The 25,400-nt window shown below is 36.6% G+C and overlaps 1 protein-coding gene across 1 annotated transcript in view; it reads right to left on the reverse strand.

The window, feature by feature from the left end:
* Positions 1 to 19,928, reverse strand: part of NUP133 (nucleoporin 133kDa) — a 32,663-nt gene extending 12,735 nt beyond the window's left edge. Inside the window, exons 1-18 of the mRNA XM_010186692.1 lie at positions 19,753 to 19,928; positions 18,738 to 18,856; positions 17,841 to 17,944; positions 16,685 to 16,792; positions 14,769 to 14,900; positions 11,871 to 12,041; positions 11,052 to 11,207; positions 10,889 to 10,959; positions 10,172 to 10,319; positions 9,159 to 9,306; positions 8,304 to 8,461; positions 7,040 to 7,131; positions 5,033 to 5,196; positions 3,889 to 3,983; positions 3,524 to 3,748; positions 2,421 to 2,543; positions 1,866 to 1,965; positions 666 to 908 (exon numbers count right to left, since the gene is read on the reverse strand). Of these exons, the coding sequence (XP_010184994.1) occupies positions 666 to 908; positions 1,866 to 1,965; positions 2,421 to 2,543; positions 3,524 to 3,748; positions 3,889 to 3,983; positions 5,033 to 5,196; positions 7,040 to 7,131; positions 8,304 to 8,461; positions 9,159 to 9,306; positions 10,172 to 10,319; positions 10,889 to 10,959; positions 11,052 to 11,207; positions 11,871 to 12,041; positions 14,769 to 14,900; positions 16,685 to 16,792; positions 17,841 to 17,944; positions 18,738 to 18,856; positions 19,753 to 19,928 (2,533 nt within the window). The remainder of the gene's footprint in view (positions 1 to 665; positions 909 to 1,865; positions 1,966 to 2,420; positions 2,544 to 3,523; positions 3,749 to 3,888; positions 3,984 to 5,032; positions 5,197 to 7,039; positions 7,132 to 8,303; positions 8,462 to 9,158; positions 9,307 to 10,171; positions 10,320 to 10,888; positions 10,960 to 11,051; positions 11,208 to 11,870; positions 12,042 to 14,768; positions 14,901 to 16,684; positions 16,793 to 17,840; positions 17,945 to 18,737; positions 18,857 to 19,752) is intronic.
* Between the last annotated feature and the right edge of the window lie 5,472 nt (positions 19,929 to 25,400).

Here is a 25,400-nt window from a genome sequence, read left to right on the forward strand (position 1 = left end):
AAGTCCATAAATGTCAGTAAAATTGACAATGATCATTTAAGAGACTTTTCTTATGGTTTAAGAAAAGGTAGCGATTATTACACTATAGCATTCATTTTCAGTCTAAAAAGATTACACTTTATAAGCTTACTAAAATGTATTTGCTCAGAGTTATTTCCACTTAACAAGTGGTCTTTGCTTTCAATTACTCATTAAAGACTTCACCACACCTAACATGTTAAAAAGCAGGTTTGATTTTTAAATAATCAAGACTCAAAAAGTAAATTTTTCTTGATAAACACTAAACAAACTTTCAGGCACATAAATTTATGTCAACTAGCAACAACATAAACATTTAGAAATACATTTATAGTCTATTTTCAGCCAGCTGGCACAAGATAAATTCCTGTCAGAAAAATATAATGTCAGCAAAAGAAAAAAATTCAAGCAGCAACATGTTTTATTAGAGGTATAAGCATGGGTGCAGCCTTGGATGCAAATCTGTAATCTGTTGTTATTTTGTAAATATCCAATTAAATCATAAAGCAGTCATTTATACTCTGAAGGCAAACACGTAGACCAAATAGCATTGGTACACAGATGCCCTTTACTCCACCACATTTGCATCATTTCCTTATCAAATGGAACATTTCATGCTTGCATTAAAGAAAACAGACAGCACTTACGGAGAGGAGACAAGAGTTCTGATCTTTTCTGCACATACTCCATTTCCACATTGCTGTATCTCTCTTGATCAGCAGGGCGGTCCACAGATTTCAGCTGCGAAACGTAGCCATCTAGGAAACAATCCAGGAGCGCCACCAACTGTTCAGCCACGATGCTACGGAGGTTACTGTCCACCTGGGGATACACCACCCTCAGAATGACGCCGTGCTGGCGCGCTATTGCTGCGCGAAGGCCACTGGATGCTTGGGAAAACAACACAGCCAGCATCAAAACAATAATCCTATCACCACAGGAATCTATGCTGAAGTACACGAAAAACATAACTTGGTATAATTTTAAAAACAGAAAGAAAAAAGCTAATAAACATTTTAATTTTAGAAATCAAAGCAATAGTATAAAAAAACCCCAAACAAAACAAATTCCCAATCTACCTTCACATAATAAATTTAGCCAAAATGTAGTAAACAAAAAAGAACAGAAACAAAACCACCCCCTGAACTACACAGATCTACACTGTCAACTATCAATACCAGCTGTTTTTCAGAAGAAAATAAACACTTGCACTGTCTGTAAGCAAAGCAGAGAACACACACAAGGAAAAGGCAACTTCTGTTAACCTGATTTACATACTTGGATGTAGTCATCAAGACACAACACACCCAAAATAGCTTGCACGGGTCCTGCTTTTCGAAAGATTTTTATTTTGGGAGCACTAAACAAGTGTGGTTTGTATGTGCATGCCACAGGGATGTTCAAGCACCAAAGTGCTTGATACTATAACATTTGTTCTGATAGTTTTCCATGTTATTAAACCATCAAAACGAAACACATGAAGTGGAGAATCGTCAGTCCTTTTAAAACAGTTACAGAACACATTTTATGATTGATTTTAATGTTATGTATCCCACAGGTCTGCCAACCAGAACCAGAGCGCACTAGAAAAAAAACAACTTTGCCTTCCAAACTTTGTTTTTGCACTCAAATATGCAATACAAGTTTCAAAGCGTTATCATCAACACTGGACAATACTGTTCATTGATTCATTCCATTTCATTCACCACATGAAATCCTTAGCTTCTCCTACTCAAAACCTTATAGCAGCTTTTAACAGTAAGTTTAACATTCAGATTGGAATTCTTGTGTTCTGAAACTTTTGTTTACGACAGATAATTAATAAACTAGTATTAGTAATTTCTCACCTGTCCATGGAATATATTCAGGTTCTCTTTCTGGAAGCTCTCCTGTTTTATATAAAGAGGCTCTAGATTGACGATACTGACAGGCAGCTTGTAGCATGTCCTATTTAAAGACAAGGACATAAGTACTTTAAAGTCTACCTGCACACACATAGACCATAAAAGATGCTGTCTTTATAATTCTGAAATACTCTTTTAATATCCCCCTTTTCCTACACCACTTTCTCAGTTGTATAGAAGAGCACATACTGACAGAGCAAGAAGCCTCAGTGGTCAAGCCTAAGCTCTTCACTCTTTGCTATGTACTGGTGCTTTCACAACTTCCAACAATGCTGCAGCTTCTCAAATTCTCTTTAGCAGTGGCTCAGGAGGAAGAGGAATGTCCTTAATTCTGCATGAGACCATCTTTTCCTTCCAAATATATTTGGGCATATGAAAAGTGCATTCACTTGTGTTCTCCTACCAGTAAATCCTATGTACTGCACGCAAGTTCAATATTCAACTCCTCAATATTTACCTTCCCCTCCTGCAAGTATTTTAGCTAACAAAGTTCTATACCTTAATGATGTTGTTCACATTGACAACTATCTGGGCCCACTCAATTGAGTCAATAGACGTATCTTTCAGGATTTGTTCCTCTTCTTCTAGTAAGCACTCAAAGATGGAATCTATCTGGGACACCTTAAAGATAGAAAGAAAAATCACACTAAGCACAAACATACCCATTACTAGCTGATACCTGAAAGCCAAGTTATGAGTTGTATAGAAAAATAAACATATGTTAGTAGAAAACATATCAACAGACAAAAATATCACACGGATAATGAAATCACCAGCTTGTATTTCATACAGTACTTAGAAAACAAGAATTGCCTTATTTCTGAACTTAAATCTGGAAGAAAAAAACATTCCTCTTTTTTTGAAGGCAACTCCGTAAACTTTCATTAGGCGTATTCCTCCATATTCTACTGAAACATTTGGTAGTAAAACCTTTGTTAGATAAAATACACTGAATAACATACCTGCTTTAAAATAGACTATTATTTCTATTTTCTTTTATATTTATTTTTCTGCATTAGCAACTACTGTCGTCTACAGGTGAAAACTTCCTAAGAGTAAATGTTTTTTGTGTACAGTTCTTCTCAAGAAGGAAGAAAGAAAGAAAGACTGAGTGCTTGACTGGAATGCAGCATAAACTGAGAACTAGCTTAGAATCTACTAATGTTAGATAGGAGAAAAATTTATGGAGGGACTGAACTGATACAATTCCATTCAGAACAGCTCATCAAAGCAGCTCTCCTATCTGGAAAGCTTCATACTCTTCAGTTCATCCCTTAAAAATGGTAATTTAGCATACATTTCTTGGTGTGCCAGAGAATTTCTCTTTTCTTTTTCATTGCTCATCCATGTAGGTTAGTTGGAAATTGTAACAACTTTACTTCTGCTACCCAAAATTTGTCAGAACTCATGTTTCAGCTGCAGATATAAAAAGTATGTACGCTAAAGTGAGGAAAATACTTGCACACCATCCTTATTTTAAGGGAAATTGTGTAAAGTTTAATTGATTACTAAAGTGAAAAGTTTCAAAGTATACATGAAAGCATCACAACTTTTACTACATGCAATACTATACAGTGATTCAGAAATAACAAGTTTCTTACCTCTCGAAAGAACACATCTGCAGGGGTAAGGTTTGGTGGAATATCACACTCCCTTTTGTTTAATGCGATCAGTATGGCAGCATTCACCAGATCAGGCAGCCTGGAGTGATGATTCTTGAGAACAACAGCTGCTGCCAGTTTCTCTGCGTGCTCACAGAGCAACAGTCGAGTTGCCATCAGCATCCCTCGTACTGGAAAACTGCCCAGACGTTCAAATACACCAACCTTTCATTAAAAAAACAAAACAAACCAAAACAAAACATAAACCACCACATGCACTTTAAACAGTGTTCTAGAACAATTACTTTTAGACGAAAAAATACTCTACTGTGTGTGCAGATATCAAAAGAAGAGCAGCATTTTACCTGATGAAGAAACTCAATGAAGAAGGAATGTGCTTTTGCCTTATCCTCTAGCTGATGAAGAAGAATGAGAGACGTGTTGCTGAAAACAGGTGCTTCTAAAAAGAGAAAAATCTTAGATCAGAGCACTTGCTACCTCTGTTTCTTTGATAACTGGTTTTTTGCCCCTGAGGTAAACATATTTTTATAAATTTCTATAGTGCTACCACACTGGTGGTACTTGAAATATATGCACACACATTTAAATATTATTTACCATGCTATTTTTAATGTGGTTTTTGAACACTATCACAGCTGAAGCAAAGCTTTTAGAAGAAATCAAGTATCTTTAGATGAGTACAACTATTCTAGAGGACTCAATTCATTATGCTGCTAAAATAGCAGCTCACCAGCTTACCGAATTTCCAACTAGCTGCCACACAAAAACAACAGCAGGAAGCATAATCCATCTATAACTATTTACTACGTGAACTTTCAAACTAAGTCTCTCTCCTCAGTAACTGGCAACCGCTGCCCAGAGATCCTTAAGACAGTTTTGAATTAACACTGTTCATAAGAGACAGGGAAGCATGAACAAAGAAGTTTCTTGCTGAAAATGTGTCTGCTTTAATCCTTTACATACTATAAATAATGAAAAATAAATTTCTCCAGTCCTCTTTTAGGGAGATGAAAATACCAACACCCCAAAGGGATATGAGCTCACTCTACCCAGGATCCAGACCTACCAGACACTGTGCAGCCACAATGACAAAGGGCTAAACATGAGCAAATAAACTCTCTCTCAACATACCTATTTGTGGAAAATAATCTAGATCTATCCAAGGAATCATGGAAAGACTCAAGTGACACCACCTGTTCCTTGCATAAAGTACCCTCCTCAGAAATGTTTTGTTTGCTGTTTGTATTTACTATACAAAGTCAAGAACTAACCACAGTACACTGCAAGTCTATCTGGCAGTCTCATAATCTCATAGACTTTCTGGAAATAAATCTAGTGGTGGAAGAGGGCAAGGGACACCTATGCCTTTTTTGCAAAGCTGAAATTGTAATTTTATCTAGAGTACTATAGACAGTTTTTTCAGAAAAAAAAACACTTAACAACCAACACCAAAAACACCAACAAAAAAACCCACACCATTATGTTTACCTTCAGGTGTAGATTCAGCCCATCTTGGATCAGAGGCAGGGTAATCATCCATTAAGTCTCCACTGATCTGAATCACTGCCCTGTCCAGTTCAGCATCAGAATCCAGATCTCCACTACTTGGAAAAAGCTCAACTACCATGCTTTGTGCACTGACTACATCTTTCCTGAAATAAAATAAATACAAGGTATGTGAAATAAAAAACGATAGATTGCATTATAGGAACAAAAACCACTCAATTAGCAGGACTTTCTGATATGCTTTCTGTAAAGTGCTTTAGATTATAAACACCAAGCATCAAGCTAGCTAACTAATTATAGATAAAAGGTATTCTGATTCTATAGATAAAAGGTATTCTGATTCTTTTGAAACAAGCAGGATGCACAATCTATAAAACAAAAAAGCAGAAGCCAGGAAGTGTTTCAGGTCATTTTTCATTTTATTATCTCTATCATTATTATTTAAGAGAAAAGATTCATCATACAGACCTAAGTATGGATGTCTCTGGTAGCTAAGTCAAGTTTCTACTGCTTGCTTTAAAATCCGCTCAAGAGTTCACATAATCACTCTCACAAATAGCAATAAAGTAAAAGCTCTTGGGAAAATGCTTCGGCAAATATAATGCATTATTCTTATTTCCTGTAATTTCAGAGAATCCTACTCTATTCAGGTCAATAAGTAAAAGAGTAAGAAGCATTCAAGTGCTTAAACCTCCAATGTATGAAGTTGTACTGAAGTACACAGTATTCACAAAAAGCACTGATTTGATTTTTCTGGAAAAATCTGAATCAATACTACACACATCAAATTGTTATTTCCTTTTAGTTTCATAACCATAACCCAGATTTCAATCAATATAACAGTAAACTTTCATTCTGTTTCACACTGTTTTCCCTACTAGCTCCTACTTTCCTCTGACCCTGTTGCTAACTTCCTTTTCACATTCTCAGTGATAGCAACTTTCATATTTGTTATCTGTGCTCTCAGACCTTAGCTACTCCAGCCACCTCAGGACTACAACCATTTTCAGCAGCAGTTCTGTTTACCAACATGTCCACTAGTGAATACATGTAAATTTTCTTTCTAAATTCTGTTCATGTTTACAGATCTTGTCTTGATATGTACTTAATCCCCTTCATAATCTTCTACCTCACATGCTGCTCTATGTCAAAAGGACTCTTACTTCCTATTCTCAAATCTGTTCTTTCCAAGTTCTAAGACTCTTTAAGGAGATTAGTCCTAAGAGGGTTTGTGGTGGGTGGGTTGCGTTTTGTTGTTTTGTTTGTTAGTTTTGGGTTTTGTTTGGTTTTTTTAAAAATAGATATTGAAAACAGTGTCCTCTAAATATGATGAATCTAAGCCTATACCTCTGTTTATTTTCCCCCTCTTCCTCCTCTGTTTACATCACTCATCTCAACATCAAGCCTTCCAGGGGCATTGCATGCCTCCCAGCAGTCAGGTTGTTTTAATCAGGAGAGTCTGACAGTGTATTTCCTTGCACACTCACTCTCCCCTGTATCAGTCAATCTAAAAAAAGATACCATCTTGCCACAGAATCACCCATGCTAGTTATTCTTCATGGCCACATAAACAGTAATTAAACTTATTTGTAAGTATTAGTGAAAACAGCTGTGGAAATAAAAATGAGGAAGAAAAGGAAAGAATTTTTTTTTAACAACAAAACACCACTTACAGAAAGCATAAAGAAGTCAAAATAACTAAGTTTACTGCCAGTGAAACACCTTTAATGTAACACCACAGAATTTATGCAGAGTAAGTGAAAGGTAGTTGAGATTATAGGAGTCTGCTCCTTTCTAGCATGAATCTCTTCTTCACTAGCTCAAGATGTATCTAACGCTTTCCTAATAAAGATGTGCATGTGTCATTACAATAGCTTTACATAAAACAGCACAAGAGTATCTTTACCAAGACTCTCTCTTACTTAAATATCAGAGTGCCTTCAAGAACAGCAAACAAACACAAGCCTCAAAAGTAAGTGCAATTTATACCTGCAGTACTGTAGAAAAGCAGCTTTCAGTAATGTAGTTTTGTCTTCTTGAGCTATAATTTCTATCCTACTGGTTGCATCAAATGCAGGACTCTGAAAATGTAAAGTAAAAACTTCAGCTGAAGGATAAATATCAATTTTCATTATGAAAGGAAAACAATTTTTCTAAGTAGCAACAACACAGACTTAAAATAAAAATGTCACTTGGAAGTAGTTGTGTTTATTAAGCCAAACATGAGCCCATAATATACATCATAATCCAAGTCACACAGTGGTTTGACCTCAAGCATATTAATAAAATTCACACACAAGTGCAAAGGAATTTATGCCAACTTATTTCACCAGTCAAATTTTCTATAGTAATTTTAAACATTTTAATATTCAAACCCAACATTTTTGACAGAATTTAAAAGTTACTCATGAGTACTCTCACACACAAGAACACCGTAAGTGCAGACAAATCTAACTAGATATTAGTTCAATAAAATTATAGTTCCATCTAAGCAATGACCACAAAGGTCTTCCACTAAAATACTAGTTAATAATAACTGATTTAAACGTGATTTATTTGGAATAAGGATTGAAACTTGCTATCATACTATAGAAATATTCTCTAATTGATATCATAACAACTTCTCTATTCTTCCCTTCCACTCCAGGGACATATCCAGTGCATATGCATGTTAAAATGTGTCTGATGTAACTAAGAGCTTAATAAACACACATTGTATAAAATAAATCACACTGTATTAGGAAAAAACCAAACAATAAAAATACTTTAACATATTTTTATAAGACTATATTAATTATACATATAACAGAGCAGAAACAATATTCAGCCACTATAGCCCTTCTCAGCTTAGCCTCCAAGCTTTCCACACCCCGTTAAGAAAAAAAAGTCTCTCTTATATGCACAAAGGAACACAAAAGACTGAAGAAACCATCCTGATCAAAAGGTGAGAACAAAGTCTGAGTCTTTGCAGCAGTGTTATATCAGGCCTAGTGACATACAGAAATATATCTGTGAAAAAAAAATTAAAATCATAGAAATCTCAACTGCAAAAACAAGAGTTACCCAAACTGCAGATATAAAATTTACTGAGTTTTGAAATCTGCATTAATTTCAAGTGTTTGAATCTTTATTTAATAGAAAACAAATCAAAAACTCAAACAAGCAAGGAATTCCACAGTAGAAGCTCAAAATTGCCAGAAAAACTTTTTATTTCTACCCTCAGTTTTTAACCAGTGAAGCAAACAGCCATTACCTCACTTCTTGGTGCAGCAACAGAAGAGGCCAGGGAATCTTCAAGGTCTTCAGGAAGCACAGAAATGGCTTCCCTGGACAAGATAGTGATAAGTCCACTTTTTTTGGTAAAGAAGATGGGGAGGCTCGTACAGGAACCCACTCCTAAGATGCTATCTCCTAAGATGAGAGGAGAGGGAAGGAAAAAAAAACAAAAGGACATAAATGCTACTTTAATTTAAGAACAAAATGTAACATTTTTCATAGACAATTATTGAATTTTGTCACCAACCAAACAATAGTAATTGACAATTTCACCTGACTTGCAGAAATTGGGATACTATTTGCTACTTGAGATGCTGACTTCCAGCTACTACCTTTTTAAAAAAAGAAAAAAAATAAAAACACAACAGGATTCAGGTAGTTCAGGACTAATGTGCACATTCTACTTGAAAACACGTCTGGTGGTCAAGGATAACATACTTGGAGACATCTGACACAGGTACTTCGTATGAATTTTAGGCTGACCCTCAACAGCAAGTTAACTTCAAGAAAAAATAAAAAATCCACAATGAATGCTGGAAGGAAAAAAAAAGGAGGTGGGAAAAAACCCCACAAAAAAACCCCCTCACACTTTCATATACCAAGAGTGGGGATCTACTTCATTTTCAACCGAAACAGTGTAGAATAAGCAGTAACAATACTGGAAATCACATCAGCGCTTTCTCCATACACTCATGAGAAACTCCCAACTTGAAAGATTTAATAAAGAGGAGCATAAATATGATTCTGCTTTCCAAGAGATCTAAATACTGTAAAAACACTCAATTAGAAAGCATCAGTGGAATGTGATTTTCCCCCTTCCCATGTATTTTACCTTGTATGCCAAATATGATTTTCTCCTGTGGTAAAGAAATTCTTCCAGTTCCAGTGGAACAAGCAAACACTTCATCTTCCTTATAGAGGTAAGCAGCATGGCTAAAGTAATCTGGGACTATCAGACAGCACAACACTTCCTCTTCTGACTGAAAACATTACATATGAACAATATCACACATATAATCAAAACATTAAACAAATATCTAACATTTTAAAGGCTGATCTGAGTTGCCCAAATTTAATTTTTAACAGGATATGGCTACAACTTAAAAAAAAATAAAATTAATAATCAGACAAAACCCTAAAACTTAAGATCTTGGGTTTGTTTTTATTTTTTTTTCACAGATATTAATTTCTTGTTAATGTCACATGGATAGATAAGTAAATAGAGCAATTATTCTATAGTTTTCATGCTCTCCTTCCATCTTAAGATTCAAATTTTAAGATGGCACTACAAGCAGTGGGAGGGGGGGAAGAGTGGAAGGAGTTTACCAAAGAAGGTTAATGCTCAAGTCCATGCTTCCAGAAGAGAGAGCACAAACGAGGTACGCTAAGGACAACCAATGTGTCCTCCCCTCCCAGCAAGCCATCTGTCTAGCTAGGACCAAAATACAGGTCTCTCAATTCCTCATCCTGCTACAACAGCCTCAACAGTGTCTGAGATCTAAGTGGATTCCATAAGTATACTATAGAATTACTCCAAAGAAACTTTCGAAGACAAGACAAATATTTAAAGAAATCATTAATAACCAGATGTTTAGACTTCTATTTTTGAGGCTTTAATCTTATACTTTAAATTGTAAAGCATAAACTTTACATACAGTTACTATTAAACATTAGAAGAAGCTAGTACATATTTTCCTCAGAATGCTACAAATACATACTTTCAAGAAAAACCTTAAAACAGACAATTTGACTTTCCTTTAGCAAAACTCTGATAGCTGATTTATGTACAGGAATATTCCGAAACACTGCTTTCTTAACTCGATTTCAGAGCCTACATTAGCATACCTGAAAAGATGGATTATACTGTGTGACCTCCACAACAATATCATCAGACATCTGATAGCCTTTATCTTCCACTGTTATCAGAGTGTAGTAGACAAGACATGGACTGTCTCCAGGATGCCATGCTGCAGCAAGGATCACAAGCCCATTGCTATTCAACAACAGACATGACATCATTGAGAGATGATTATTACATATTTTACTTGCTTAAAATCTATCACTCACAAAAACAAGTTGTAAAGTACAATCACAAATAAATATTTTCCAATAGTGTATTTTTTTAAAAAGAAAGACTGTATTATTAGTTTTTTCAAGCTGTTTCATTAACATTGTTAATACTGCAGTACAAAACTGAACCAAGACAGTTGTGATTTTATGTAATTAAATGAAATACTAGAGATACTGAATTCTCTGCATTTGCTGGAACAAGTTACAACTGCTTACTTGCTGTCCTAGTAATATCAAGACAAAACAAATACCCAAACCTGATAACACTAAAAAAAGTGTAAGGAATTACTCTAAGGTAATGAATTCGTAGTGCTAAAGAGATAATGGTAGCATGAAGTACAGGATAACTTACTCACCTAATATGACACACTTATTAACAGTGGCACTCAAGTAAAATTAATTTGCAATTATCTCAATAAAGGTTTTGTAAGAAAACAGAACACAATTATCACACTAATGTAAGTTTTACCAGATACAAGTGTGCTTTCTTACCGATTCTGTTGCAAATCCATATACTGTATATTTACTCCTCCTTTAATATCTTCATAATTACTTTCAGAACCCTAAAAAACAATGCATGTGACTTACAACAATATATATATAAGCCATTAATTAAACAAACATACAAATCCTTTCCAGGTGAGCTGGCTCTTACCCAAATTGCATCTGTAATATGTTCTTTCAGGATCCTGTTGATGTCCCAGCTGAGGATATAACGTTCTGATGAATCATCAATCTCCCATTTGAGCAGATTTGAACTTGTTAGCATATAAAAGCCTGACCTCTCTTTATCCCAAAGAACACTAGAAATCTGCATTTAAAAAAAGGAAAAAGCTAAAAAGGTTAAAGCAGAGCCTTAATATTTGGATACAACGATCTACACCACTTTCAGTCCACAAAAAAAAAAAAATCAAAAAAAAATCACTTCCTTGGGCAGCCTACACAAGTCACATTACAAGATGAGAGTATTACAATAATTTCCAAGAGAAGTCTTATTTGATAGATATAACAACATCTATAGTAAGCATGTTTCTCTTCCAGCTCCTGTGGAATTCACTGACAAAGCCCAGCCCAATCACCAACCTTTGGCAACCCTAAATAAGAAAAGAAATTACAGGTTACAGTTAGTTTCTTCAAGAGATAATGAGGCTATTACTGAAAAGAGGCAAGACTTTGAATCATTACATATTACCCGGGAAGTATTACTACTTTATAGACTCCTTTTAGTCAGATTTAATGAGCAAGTCAGCATTCTCCTTTACAAAGCGTACAGATGTATTTGCTTTCTGTCTATCTTTCAAATTTTAAAGAAATTCAAGTAACATAAATGAGCCAAGTCTCATCTCTTTTTTTTGCTCATCATATATCCTCACACAGCCTTCTCTTTTTTCTTCATTGAGACTAGAAACACTGAGGCTAGAAATTATAGAGAGAGGTTAAAGCAGATTACTATATGAATGTTTTTCAAGCTTACCACAGCATCATGTCCAGGAGACAATATACCCAGAAGAGAAGAAACCTTTCGACCAATTCCAGAAAACATCCCCTGTCCCTGCGGCAGGGCATGCTGATGAATCTTGCCAGAGCTATCTGGTATCAATCGAACTAGCTGGCCTCTGGAAGATGATAAAATAAAGCTTCCTCCCTAACAAAAAGAAAAAAAGCAACTACATTAATAAAATGAAAATCACATTCCTGAAACAATTCTATTGTCAGACAAAATTCTTTATGTCAGCTTATAAGAGTAAACTCTAAACAAGAACAAGTCACAAGGCATCCATGGTACTTGAGAGCTAACAAAGAAAGTAAAAAGGCTGTTTAAATATTTTTTTCTCATTATTCTCTATGATTAAATCAGTTCAGTGTACAGCTCACAGTACACTTCATTAAAATTTTAAACCATATTTTTTAAAAATATAAAAAGAAAATATATTTAATCGATCTCTACAGGCACTACCACATGTAACACATGTTGAATTATGAATAAATAACATTCGACTTCCACGTGTGCATTTAAATCTTGAAGTGTTAAGCACAATATAGTGCCTTTTTTTGATAAATAGCATCCTATCCTACAGGACACTAATCTAAATAAACTGTAACAAATCTTGCATCTGGTTATGTCTAAAAAGACTGGGGTAGGCAATTAAAAAATGAATAGTGCGTTAGTGAATATGTAACTGAGAAAAGATATTGCAATACTAGTGCTAGAACAGGAGAGAAAACAATACAAAAAGGAGCTCTTCTGTGGGTTTTCTTGTTTGTGATTTTTTTTAATAAATAATAAACATTAGCACTAAGTCAAACATCTTACAGGCACATAGCACTGGTAGAGGCTAATTTTCTTATAACTGCATGAAACTGCCTTTTTGTCCATGAAACTCCATTTCAGTTTAAAAACAGAACTAAAATCTTGTGTAAACTGGAACACAGGAGGTTCCACTTAAATTTGAGAAGAAACTTCTTCTCAGTGAGGGTAACAGAGCACTGGAACAGGCTGCCCAGAGAGGCTGGGGAGTCTCCTTCTCTGGAGTCATTCAAAACCCGCCTGGACGCCTTCCTGTGTAACGTCATCTAGGTGTTCCTGCTCCGGCAGCGGGATTGGACTAGATGATCTTTTGAGGTCCCTTCCAATCCCTAACGTTCTGTGATTCTGTAAACCTAATGATGAAAAACAGCATTACCTTTGCACTAAGAAAATGTGTAAAGTCTTGTGCACTGTACAAAATACGTGCTTACACACCTCATTTGGGAGGCGGAGGCTTCTGTTAATGTGTATTTTGCCTGTCCTAATGGGTGCATCCACATTAGCACTTTAGTTTCAAGAGGTTGATTCTGAAACGACTTTCTGCAAGTCCTCACATACTCCCTGCTGGGTCATATCACACCTCAGAGCAGCACAAGTGTACAGCTGTGCACCCTTTGAAGAAAACTCAACTGAAAGATGGGCTCTGACCACTGACAGACATTAATTTCCTGCAGCTAGGCTGGAACTAGTTTAAAATAACAACCCTCTCTCCCCAAATGACCAGTGTAGACAGTGGCATTGCCTTAGCACTAACCTTTTTACTTTACAGATTCTCAATTACTGCCTTTCGCTACTAACTGACACAGATGTAGCCTTCATGCTCCCATCACCAAGGCATTAAAAAAGGTGCCTTCAATTCAAAACTGATCAAAGTTCGTACATTACAGGAAAGAAATAAAGCCTGCTAGATGTATGACAATATTTTAAAATATAAATGTTAAAGATATGGAGGATGCTGAAGGAATAAACTGTTTACCTGTACAGGAAACATTCACAGAATAAAATAATTAAAAAAAAATACCCACACACAAAAACCGAACCAAACCAAAGCCAAAATAACAAACCGAAAAAGCCCAGCACCATTTTCATCAAAATACTATATAAAAATTTTGCTAAAGGTTACATCTGCCCAGTGACAGGATGACTAATTAAGTACAGTTGTCATTGACATAACAATGCAGCTCTATAACACTGATTAATAAAAGGGCACTGCTCTGAAAAGAGAAGTTCCTCTAGCTCTGAATTTGCATTGATGTTAATGTTTCAACTACAGGTGTGTTAAGACTTTTCTTTCCTCATTTTGATATCTGAAACTTGGGAACAATTCAGCTCTAATAGAGTAGATACATATAAATGTTTCTTAACATCTTGAAAATCTTAATAAATTTGTCATTAGGATCACTGTCTTCTGATTAGGTTTACAAACATTTATGACATGCTGATGCCTCACAATATTTATAACACAGGATATGAGCAGCAGATATTAAAAATATCATCAGATAAAATGTCATTTAATTGATAATAACTAGTTTTGAAGATCATACTGTAACACGACGATTTTTTTATATATTCCACTTTGACAGTCTTCCCCATTTAGGCACATGGAAAGCAGAAAACGGAATTTCTAAGAACAACTCATACTTGTTCATTACTTTCGTGCAGAAATCTCTCAAATTCAGACACTAGTAAGCTACACCACAAGGTGCTGAGTGTGTGGTCTGCAGATTCAGATGAAGTAGTTCTCCATTTTTGTGACAGTAGGGTTTCTACCACTGGAAGTAATCACAGCAGTAACACCGACACTCCTCACAGGCTGAGGTACCAAACCAGTCCTGCTAACCTTGTGGTTGAATCCTGCATGCTAACCTAACTTTAACATTATTTATGACTACCAGTCATCTCTGCTATTGAAGATCACCACACTCATCAACAATCTCTGAAATTACTCCTCAGAATGCTTAATAGTTTGCTTTGCAACATTTATTGGAGATCTCAGACTGATAATGTAGAGCATGCTTTTTAATTAGGAATTAAAGCAGTATTTGAATATAAATCATACTGTACCTTTACTGCTGTTAGGAAACTGCACAGAGAGCCTCCAAAGTCCGTAAAAGTCTCTGTATAGGAACCTTCACGTGCAAGATTGGGCCAGTAGCGTACAGAACCTTCACTGGTAGCAACCATTATTGCCAGAGACTTGACATGAAAAATAATTAACAGAACATGTAAGAGAATAATAAAACACCACCACCAACAACCCTGCAGTTTTAACTACAACACATTATTTTACGTATCAAGATTGTGGGTGACAAACACACAAAAAAGTAGTAAATACATATGGATGCACACTGACAAACCTAGAAGTGAACTGCAAAATGATTCTGTGGCATAACTTAGTATGTGCAGGGAATGTTATACTTGCTTATTTTGCTAACAATAGTATTTTCTATTTCTTCTTGTTCCTGATAATTCAGAGTCTGGTACTGAAATGCAAACAAAACTTACAGCTGCAAGAAACAAAAGAGCCTGTGGAGAATTCCAGGTGTCAAGAGCTATAAGCTGCTATGGAAGATTTAAAATGCAGACTACAACAAATGATGCCAGAGCAGCTTCTTAAGAGAAATATGAAATCACACAGTGGCTCTTCTCTTCATAAAGACATTAGCCCTCAGTGTGCCTACATTAGGGCTTCTGACTCAGGAAATCACCCAGATATCAAATTCAAAGCAAGAAGCAAAAGACTGTGTTCAAATAGAGATTTAGACAGAAAGCATTGTACCTAATCTGCTGGTTGTTGAAAAAATAAAATTAAAAAAAAAATCACAGAACAACAAAAGAACTACAGCTGTCATTGAGCTCCTTGGAGTTTTCTAACAGATTTTTGACTAGACACAGATCCTCACAAAAGCAAGCAGTTGGCTAATGAACATCATAATAATTAGAAATCCACCACAGAATGCATTGTTCTTTGTGATTCCTGTCCATTATTTAATAATTTTCATTTTAGCAGAATATTTTCTACCACTAATATTTCCACTCCACTCTTTAAAATTATAGTACCCATGCATAGCTCACAAGCTGAAGAAAGATGAAATTAAAAATTAACAATCTTCATTCAGGTGTATTACTTCCTCTTAAACTTCTTTGAGTACGACTAAGTAATAGCATGTAGAGTTCTATGAGGTAATCACAAGATACTAAGACTGCTTTACATCATCTGGAAGTGTAACACAATAAGTGAAAATAAAAGATCCTATGTCATATTCTGTGCTGCTTCTTTCTTCCAAAGACAACTGCTTATCCAGTTTTATTAGAGCACTACAAAGATTAACTGAAAACTACACTCAAGCTGAAAATGAGAGCTTCTTATTTTCATGTATGATAGAAACAAAGACACGCTAACACACCTTCAGAAAACTTCCTTTAGCACAGTATGTTTCTAAAAGGTATTAAGGAACGTAATCAGTCAAAACAGACAAATTCTCTCTCCTCCCTGTGCCAGCTTCCTTATAAAGACAAGCCAAGGGAGGGTGCTGGTGTTTGATTCTCATCCATGTGTACTCAGAATTAAACCTCTGCTGAACAACTTTTTTAGCCAGCATGCATTTAAACTGCAGTTGCTTAGACTGAGTATCTGATTGCCTTGGTGTTTGCTAACATACTACTTTATTTTTGTATAAATATAAATACATATATATAAATATAAATACCGTATTTTTGATTATGAAAGTACACCAAGTAATCCTTAGGAAAACTACTATTTAATATGGTTCTGTAAGATGTAAATGGTGTAATTTTAAAAAACTACCAGAATTTTGTTCATTTCAAACATACGCATTACAAACTATCAATCATGACCTTTTGCACAGATAGTACACCACCAAATGCAGTTTTCAAATAAGTAATTGATAAAATAGGATATAATTGAAGTTATTCTAAAAATATTTTTAAACACTAAAACTGAAAAGTTGATCAATCACCTGCAGAGAAGGTGCTTCACCTGGGGAACCGAGACAAGATATAGCTGCTAAACTAGAACTCCACTGAAAGTCACTGGGTGGCAGCTGCAGTTCCTTGCACAGAGATAACTGTAAGAAAGAAAGAGATGCCAGAATAAATACGAGACTGGAAGAACTTACTCCTCTGCCACAAAGTCTTCAGACTTTTTGATTCTGTTAAAAATTAATTTTCAACTAACCTAGACACTGTGTAAGGGAATCAAAAGAACGTCACAAGACTTTTTCAGCAAGGTTGTCACAACCAGCAAACAGCTAAAACACCTAGCTGTACATTTTCAAACATCACTGTTTTTCCTGACAACACTACAATATTCAATTATTTCTTTCAGAAGTGCAATTATTTGATTATTCCTTAATGCAATATGCTAACAAGGCAGCAAAACAAAATTAAACTAGAAGTCCTTGAGAAAGCTCGCTAGGTACTAACAGAGTGGAGAAGTGAAAACACTCTTCCCTCCCCAAAGTTAAACAATCAGAAAAATTTTAATTCCTTGAAAAATCTCCACAAGTGCCAGTAGACATATACCTCACACTCCACTGTAAGTGCAGAATCTGTACAATTAACATACATTGCATTAATTGAAAGATATTGTTTTCATAACTACTTGTTTCCTCTGACCAAACTTGCTGTTCACTGAAATCATGCTGAAAGAAATACTGCCTGGAAGGAAAAACAAAATTAACATAAGAAACCAAGATGAAAGATACGCTCAACACAGCTGAAAGTAGCCTTTTTTAAAATAAATTTTTGACAAATTGAAAATCAGTTCCTGAATAATCTAAACTAACCTGTAACATATCAATTAGTTTTCAACTATTAAAATATCCTTTATCAAGACTATCTAACAGAAGAGAAACACCTATTAAGATGCAAAGAATTAACCTTAATGTTAAGGTGACATTTAAAAATGAAGAGAGGAATACAAAGCTGTTAAGCTCCCTGAAAAGCTTAAGTTTCAGTTTCTGTTGTTAGTATGACTTCATACGAACCCCACTGCTTTAGAAGGAAACCAGAAAAACTCCAATTGATAAAGAAACTCTTGCTTTAAAAAACACAACTGAATAACTCATTCAAATAGCATAAAATATAGGTTTTCCACCTTGATCTTTCAGTTACCTTAGCTACTTGAGACTGACCGATCTTCCAAATAATCAGCCTCTCTTTATGGACTAGCCAGGCCCATCCACTTTCATCCACTTGAACGCTCAGCTGGTCATCAGCTACATAAAAAGTAATTCTTTTAAGCATTCAGATTTTTAAAACACTAACCTTAAAAACAATAAACTTTAATTCTTTTATGAAAATAAGAAATTTATTTTCTATTACATTAAATTCCATGTTAGAATTTCCAAGTATTTGATTAAGATAACTAATTACTATGTATAGTTTAAAAATCCATTTGACAAATGGTCAACTTGTAAGAGTGAAAAGAGAGCCAACCCTAGAAGCTATTTCCATCCATTCACAGCAGATTACAATAGCTCTGTAAACTGCTCAGCAATTTTTAAGATATACATTTTCCTCTTATATCTACTATAAAAAGAAAACTTATCCACAGGGAAAAATTGCTTAGGAAACCAATTTCTTAAATTCAGACAAAGGTTTGTATCACTGGCACTTTTAGAAGTGATAACAAATGTGGATTAAAAATTACTTAAAAAAAAATAATAATTAACACATCCACTCTAGGACATAACAGAATCAAAACAAGTGAAAAAGGTGATGAAGAACCAATAAGTGAAAGTTACTAAAAAACTACTATTGGCTTTCTTTATAATCTTAGATTTTATGATATATTGGATGAGACAGTACCTGAAGGATATTTACATGCATCTATGCCCACATGGGCGTTGTTACAATTATAGTTACATAATTAGCTAAGTTGGATTCAAACCAAAGCACAAACATCTCAGCTTCCACTCTAAAGACAGCATTTAAATGGCAACAACATGCTGTCACTTCTCTCACCTGTCCATTCTGAGGAAAAAAAGAACAGATAAAATCAGTTCTTACCATCAGCCTTCTTCAGGGCTTCCATAACCTTAACAGGCAAAGAGGATCCAAAAGCCTTAACATCATAGTTAATAGTCTCACTTGCTGAGGGATGTTGAATAACTCTTGTAGGAGTTGCTCTTAAATGAAACAAGAAGTTATAGTTAGTTTTTTACTGTTTCATCAGTTTCAATCGACATTTACCTCATTAGTATCTGTTTAGAAACAGAGGTGATGAAATGGCTTTATGTAAAATAAACATGCTCCCTCTGGGAGCATGATCTAAAGCCGTACTTTGGTGGCCTCCTTTCAAGTTGGTAGTTGTCATCAAACTCCTTTATTTTTTAAAGAACTTATTTTGAATATGTACTCCTCCCCCAGCAACAAAATTACAGAATCACAGAATGTTAGGAGTTGGAAGAGACCTCAGAAGACCACCCAGTCCAACTCCCGTGCCAGAGCCGGATCACCTAGACTGGGTCACACAGGAACACGTCCAGGTAGGTTTTGAATGTCTCCAGAGAAGGAGACTCCACAACCTCTCTGGGCAGCCTGGTCCAGTGCCAACTTCAAAGTCAAAAAGTTTTTCCTTATGTTTAAGTTGAACCTCCTATGCTCCAGCTTGCACCCATTGCCCCTTGTCCTGTCATTGGCTATCACTGAGAAGAGCCTGGCTCCTTCCTCCTGACACTCACCCTTTACAAATTTATAAACATCAATGAGGTCACCCCTCAGTCTCCTCTTCTCCAAGCTAAAGAGACTCAGCTCCCTCAGCCGCTCCTCATAAGGGAGATGCTCCACTCCCTCAATCATCTTTGTGGCTCTGCGCTGGACTCTTTCAAGCAGTTCCCTGTCCTTCTTGAACTGAGGGGCCCAGAACTGAACACAATATTCCCCGCCTGGGAGCGCGTCGGGGGGATAGGACCAGAACCAAGGCCATGGCTCGGCGGGAGAACCACGGCCCGGCCGGAGAAGTCACCTCCCGCCCTCTCCACCCCTGCCCAGGCCCCAGCGGGGTGGAGGGTGCGGGACTCACCGGGCGGAGAGGGAGCCACTCCTCCGCGCCACTGGGGAGAAAAGCACCGGGGAGCTGGCTGCCGCCACGACGGGCAGGGGCTTCCTGCCGCCCCGGCGGGAGAGAGGGCCGGAAAAACCGAGGTTCCTGCGGGCCGACCCGCTGGGGGTCCGCGGGGAAGCGGGCGCCGAGAACATTGCTGGGGAGACAGGAGAGGCGCGGGCCTTTCGTTCCCGCCGGGCGCCGGTAGAGCGCGTCACACGGGGCGGGGAAGAGCAGAGCGCGGCGCAGCCCCTGCTGGGGAGGGGCGGAGACCCCACGCCAGCTGCACTGACAGCCCCGTGGGCGACTTCAGTGCTCTATGTGGTACAACCCAGCAGCGGGAAATAGAGAGTCATTAAGGTTGGAAAAGACCTCAGAGATCATCACATCCAACCATCAACCCACCACTACCATGGCCGCTAAATCATGTCCTGAAGTGCCTCATCTGCACACCTCCAGGGATGGTGACTCCACCACTTCCCTGAGCAGCCTGTTCTAATGCTTGACCGCTCTTTCAGTAAAGAATATTTTTCCTAATGTTCAATCTAAACCTCCCCTGCACAACTGGAGGCCATTTCCTTTCGTCCTATCACTAGTTACATGGCAGAAGAGACCAATCCCCACCACAGCACAGCGTTCTTTCAGATAGTTGTAGAGAGCAGCAAGGTCTCCCCTCAGCCTCCTCCAGGCTAAATAAGCCCCAGTTCCCTCAGCTGCCTTGACTTGTGATCCATACCCCTCACCAGTTTCACTGCCTTTCTCTGGACATGTTCCAGCACCTCAATGTCCTCCTTGTAGTGAGAGGCCCAAAACCGAACACAGTATTTGCGTACAGGGGCATGGTCATTTCCCTACTGCTGCTGGCCACACTAGCTGCCCTCATGAACACTTTGTAGTGCTACAAGCTCAAATGTTAACACAAAAGAGTCCTATTTCTACCTTAGCTGCACTGGTGCTCCCACCATGCCTCAGAAGAGGGTTTTTCTTCTCTGGAGAGAGAGAGAGAGAGCAAAAGGAGACTGCTTCAGGCCCGCTTGCACTTCGTGACCATCTGAGGATGGCGGTTTCACTGTGGCCTCCTCCCTGGCAGAGGGGCCTGAGCATAGGCAGGCAGCTGTGTTGGGCAGTCACAAAAAAACAAGGTCCACTCACTCAGATCTTCCCGAAGAAGGCTGGATACGCTCAGGCCCTCAGGATGCTCGCAAAGGGATTCACAAGGCTGGATTTGGTAACCATTTTTTGCTGAATTTGTGCAGTTCTAGTGCTAACCAACTTGAACAAAGTGGCTGGATACACTCAAAAAACAGCTGCTGAAAGACTATTACAAATCGCTGTTTGGCACTTCTGAAAGGACGTGCATTCCACTAATAGAGTTGCCTAGTCTTTAAAACAGCCTGTGCTGTGACCTGCATTTGTCCCAGAATTTCTAACAAAAATAAAATAAAATAAAACCACAGAGAAAACCTATTCCATGCAAATGTTGAATATTGCACATCTACGGTAAGTACCAATAACACAACTATTCAATGGTACAGAATTAGATTTTAGTCTTAAAGGGGAACTAAATTTTTTCATTGAAAGGAAATACTCAACTGCATTGGTTTGTATGAAAAAGAGCTTTCAGAAGGTGTGTATGTACCATCTACTTGGAGAAGAATTTGAGGTGCAGGTACGTTACCAATGACGCTAATTAGTTAAAGTTAACTAAAAACTAAATATTAAAAAAATTTCCATAATTTTCCAAAAATATGTTATTTGATTAAAAAGTTATGGGTGTTAAGCTTTCTATGTGGACTGTGGTCCAGCATGACTGAACCTGAAATGCAGATGAGATAAACTTGAGATGCTTCATCTGGCAATACTGAAGTGTGAGGCACCTTTCTGCTGCAGTGCTTTGCCTTTTAACTTCAATCCATCTTCTTTAGCATTGTTTTTTATAGGAAAAGCAAAATATAAGAATTTAGTGGAACCTCGCTATACTATTCATAAATATAGTATCCTTCTTTATTATACTCTATGCAGCGATGGTAAATCATCATGTTACTGTTGTTTCATCAAGTAAAACAAACAAAACAACCAGAAAATGCACACCCAAATAAGCAAATGGGGAAAAATTGAGTAAAATTCAAGCTGCCATCCACAATTCCCAATATCCATGAACGGTAACATTTGAACTATTTTAAAAACTGAAAGCTCCCCTTCACATCTTGTTTTTAAAACACTTAAGGTGAGGCAGTGTGAGCAGTCGTTATTTGCACATTAAATCCTTTGCCACACTTCCTCAGGGAATTACTCAGCTTCCTTTTGCTCTCCCAGCCCTGTGTTAAGAGCTCCATCTTCAGGACACAGGATACGACTCAACCTTCAAATGTAATTTTCTACATAGGAATCTTTTATGCCAGTGTCTGTTAGAGGCTTAACCAGTTCTTGAACTGGGACTCATGTATTTGTTTTTCACATGAAAAGGTCAATATCCAGCAGGCAATTATGATAATATTGACTGACTGGGGACTTAATTAAGAGAACAGACATAGTGGACTTAGGTTAGAGCCACAACTTCAGAAATGTATGGGACTGATAGTTTTTACTTCTGTTTTTTTTACTTATTGATCAATGGATTGAAAAATAGTGTAGAAAATACTGCTTGGGTAGGCTAACCACAAATAGTTGCCTACCTATTTAGAACAAAAATTAGTTTGAAAGGATATCAGCAAACTCCACCATCTGCAGAGCAAACAAAATTCTCATTAATGGGTTAACTGAATATGCCTTATGGGACTATGCACTTGTTTAAACAAAGATTTGTATAAAAAAATAGCACCATTTTCTTCTTCATAAGATCAGAAATGTAATGTCTCGCTCATCAGAATACAGAGTTTCCTAACAGGTCAGACTATTAATCTACTGGATCATCGCGTTGTTCGTTTAAGACCCCTTAAGCAACTGGAAACAATTCTCTCCCTTCAAGACAGCTGAAAATGCTGAGCAGTGGAAATGCAAACACATGCCATTCATGGCACATCAGATAAACATTTCAAGCTTGCCCAGCACTAGGTATCTCATCTATTGCCAGTAAAGTTTTCCAGCAACAGGTTTTCAAGCATAGGTGAGTTTTAATATGACCTAGAAAGTTTCTATCTTTTTAAAAATGATCTTGTAGGTTTTTGCATCTTTAAAAAGTCTTGAGAGATTCTGTTGGAAGATATTCTTAAGTTAGAAACACGAAGCCCACTCTTTACTGCCAAATGTACCCTCTTAGAGTTACTCAAATTAATGTAATGCTATTATTTTACTAGTTGTCCTTGAGAATGTAATTTACTAGTTATCCCTAGTAAGGTAGGTAGGCAAAACCTGGGATTTCTATGAATGAAATTTAAAGTAACAATAAAATACTTACATATGCCTTGAAAAGGGACAAAAACTTAGTATATATTAAGAGTGTGTTCTTTTGGGTGTCCTCTTAGAAGGGAAGTGAAACTAGACCTGGGAAAATAGGGAAGGGAAGAAAACGCATGCAAATTTTAGACTTTCCTCTGCTGACTTAATATACTAATACACTTCCTTTGTCCTTAATGTAAAGTCAGTTAAGTTTTTTGTTTGGTTGCTTTTTTTGATGGGGGTTTTGTTTGGTTGGTTAGTTTTTAGAAGGACTTTTCTCCAACTCATGCTTCCATACTCTCTAAAATGGGTTCTCATATGTAATTCTACAGTAACTGCAGATGGTGATCATCATCAACTTTCACATTTCAGAACAAATGAAAAGGGAAGAGACAATATGAAAATTATAAGATTGTCATTTAATTACCCTTAAAATACTGAATTTACTTGAGAATGCAGCACATCATCATACAGTGCATTACAGCACACAAGATTCTAAATGGTCTCAATTAACATAACACAGCAGAAAAATCTATACACGGAAATTATCTAAATGTGATAGACATTTTAAAAAGTTGCAATAATTATTAAAAAGCTTTCAATAAAAAGTTTAAACACATTTAAGTTTCAAAAGAATATTTTGTACATTTTGGAAAAATAGAACATTTACTTTACATAACTGAAATATAAGTTATATTCTTTGTAGTCTGTAAGCTTCTGTTATTCATACATTATCTCTCACATTTTCTTTTAATATATCCTTTTCTCTGGATTGTAAATCTAATGCAAAAGTATCACCATTCTGAAGAAAAGCTTGTTTCTGCATTAGTTTCCTGAAAAGTCCATTTGGATTCGCAAGCAGTTCCTCATGTTTTCCACATTCAAGAATTTTACCCTGGCCTAGGACTGCCACAAAATCAGCGTTCTGAATAGTGGACAGACGATGAGCAATAATGAGGACTGTCCTCCCTTCCATCAGCCGGTCCAGAGCTTCCTGCACTAGGTACTCATTTTCAGCATCCAAAGCACTAGTAAGAAATGGGAAGCAGGGAAGGGAGAGAGAGGAGGATATTTGTTATTTTAAGACAGGTTAGTTTTGTATGCATCAGGTTTATTTTGCTAAAACTGCAAACTCTTGCTGCTGTTGGTAAAGATGAACCAAAGGAAGTGCAGAAATGTTTCGGGAATAAGTTTAGAGGATGCATCCGAGTTATAGGCACTGCATGTTCTCATATGCAAAAATATGTATGGAGAAATAACACTAAATTAATTCAGTGAAAAAAAAAAAGTTATACCACAGTATAATAATCTTTCTTTTACACCAAGATCTTCGTTTAACCTAAAGATATAAAAAAAGCTTCATGTAGATGTTTCAAAATCAAGTTACATAATACAAATTTAGCTCAATGAAAAATTACAACACAGAGTACCCGCTATTCTTTCCACTTTTCATAAACAGCTTTTATCACAAGTCTCCTGAACAACTCAGACATTCTAGAAATCACATTCTTTTGTGGGTAGAGAAAAATAAGGGGCTAGGTAATTTGTGCAAGGGCATGCAGAGAGGAAAAAAAAGAAGAGAGAACACTTCCCAAATCAGAGTTTCACAGATAGAAAATAAATAGAAACTTAAGAAATTGTCTTTCTTACCTTGTTGCTTCATCTAACAGAAGAATTTTAGGATTCTGAAGAAGAAAGTAAAATTGGTTATTATAACAATTGGACAAGATCTTAAGATTTATATCAGTAGAGAACAGGATTCACACAGCTTAAAACTCCAAGTGAGTGTACTTTACTTCATCAAAAGAACTGAGCGTCATTCAAAATGTTACTTCGAAGCAGTCTAAATGCTAAGAGGACAAAACAGAGACAACACTCTTCCATCTTTAAATTTTCCAAACTAAAGTAACAGGCCACTATTACCTGGTAACTATTTGAAAGATACACACTAAAGGTGGGACATGATTTTTAATGCATAACTGGCAGCACCGTGGTCAAAAGTTCAATTTCCTATTTACTGCTATTATGGGGATCTTTCACAGAGGCTCAGCTACCCTCTGCTTGCAGTCAGTCTGCTATAAATAACTGTAGTCAAAAAAACCAAACAAAAACCCACCAACAAGCATTTCACACACAGATAAAATACATAGTACTTAAGATCTAGCATTTAAGAACTTTTCCCAATTAAATAATAGTGATATTAATAGTAACATTAAACAATAAATAATAATAATAATAATAATAATAAT

The sequence above is a fragment of the Mesitornis unicolor genome, unplaced genomic scaffold (assembly GCF_000695765.1).
Source record: "Mesitornis unicolor isolate BGI_N332 unplaced genomic scaffold, ASM69576v1 scaffold26810, whole genome shotgun sequence".
Classification (NCBI taxonomy): Eukaryota; Metazoa; Chordata; class Aves; order Mesitornithiformes; family Mesitornithidae; genus Mesitornis; species Mesitornis unicolor.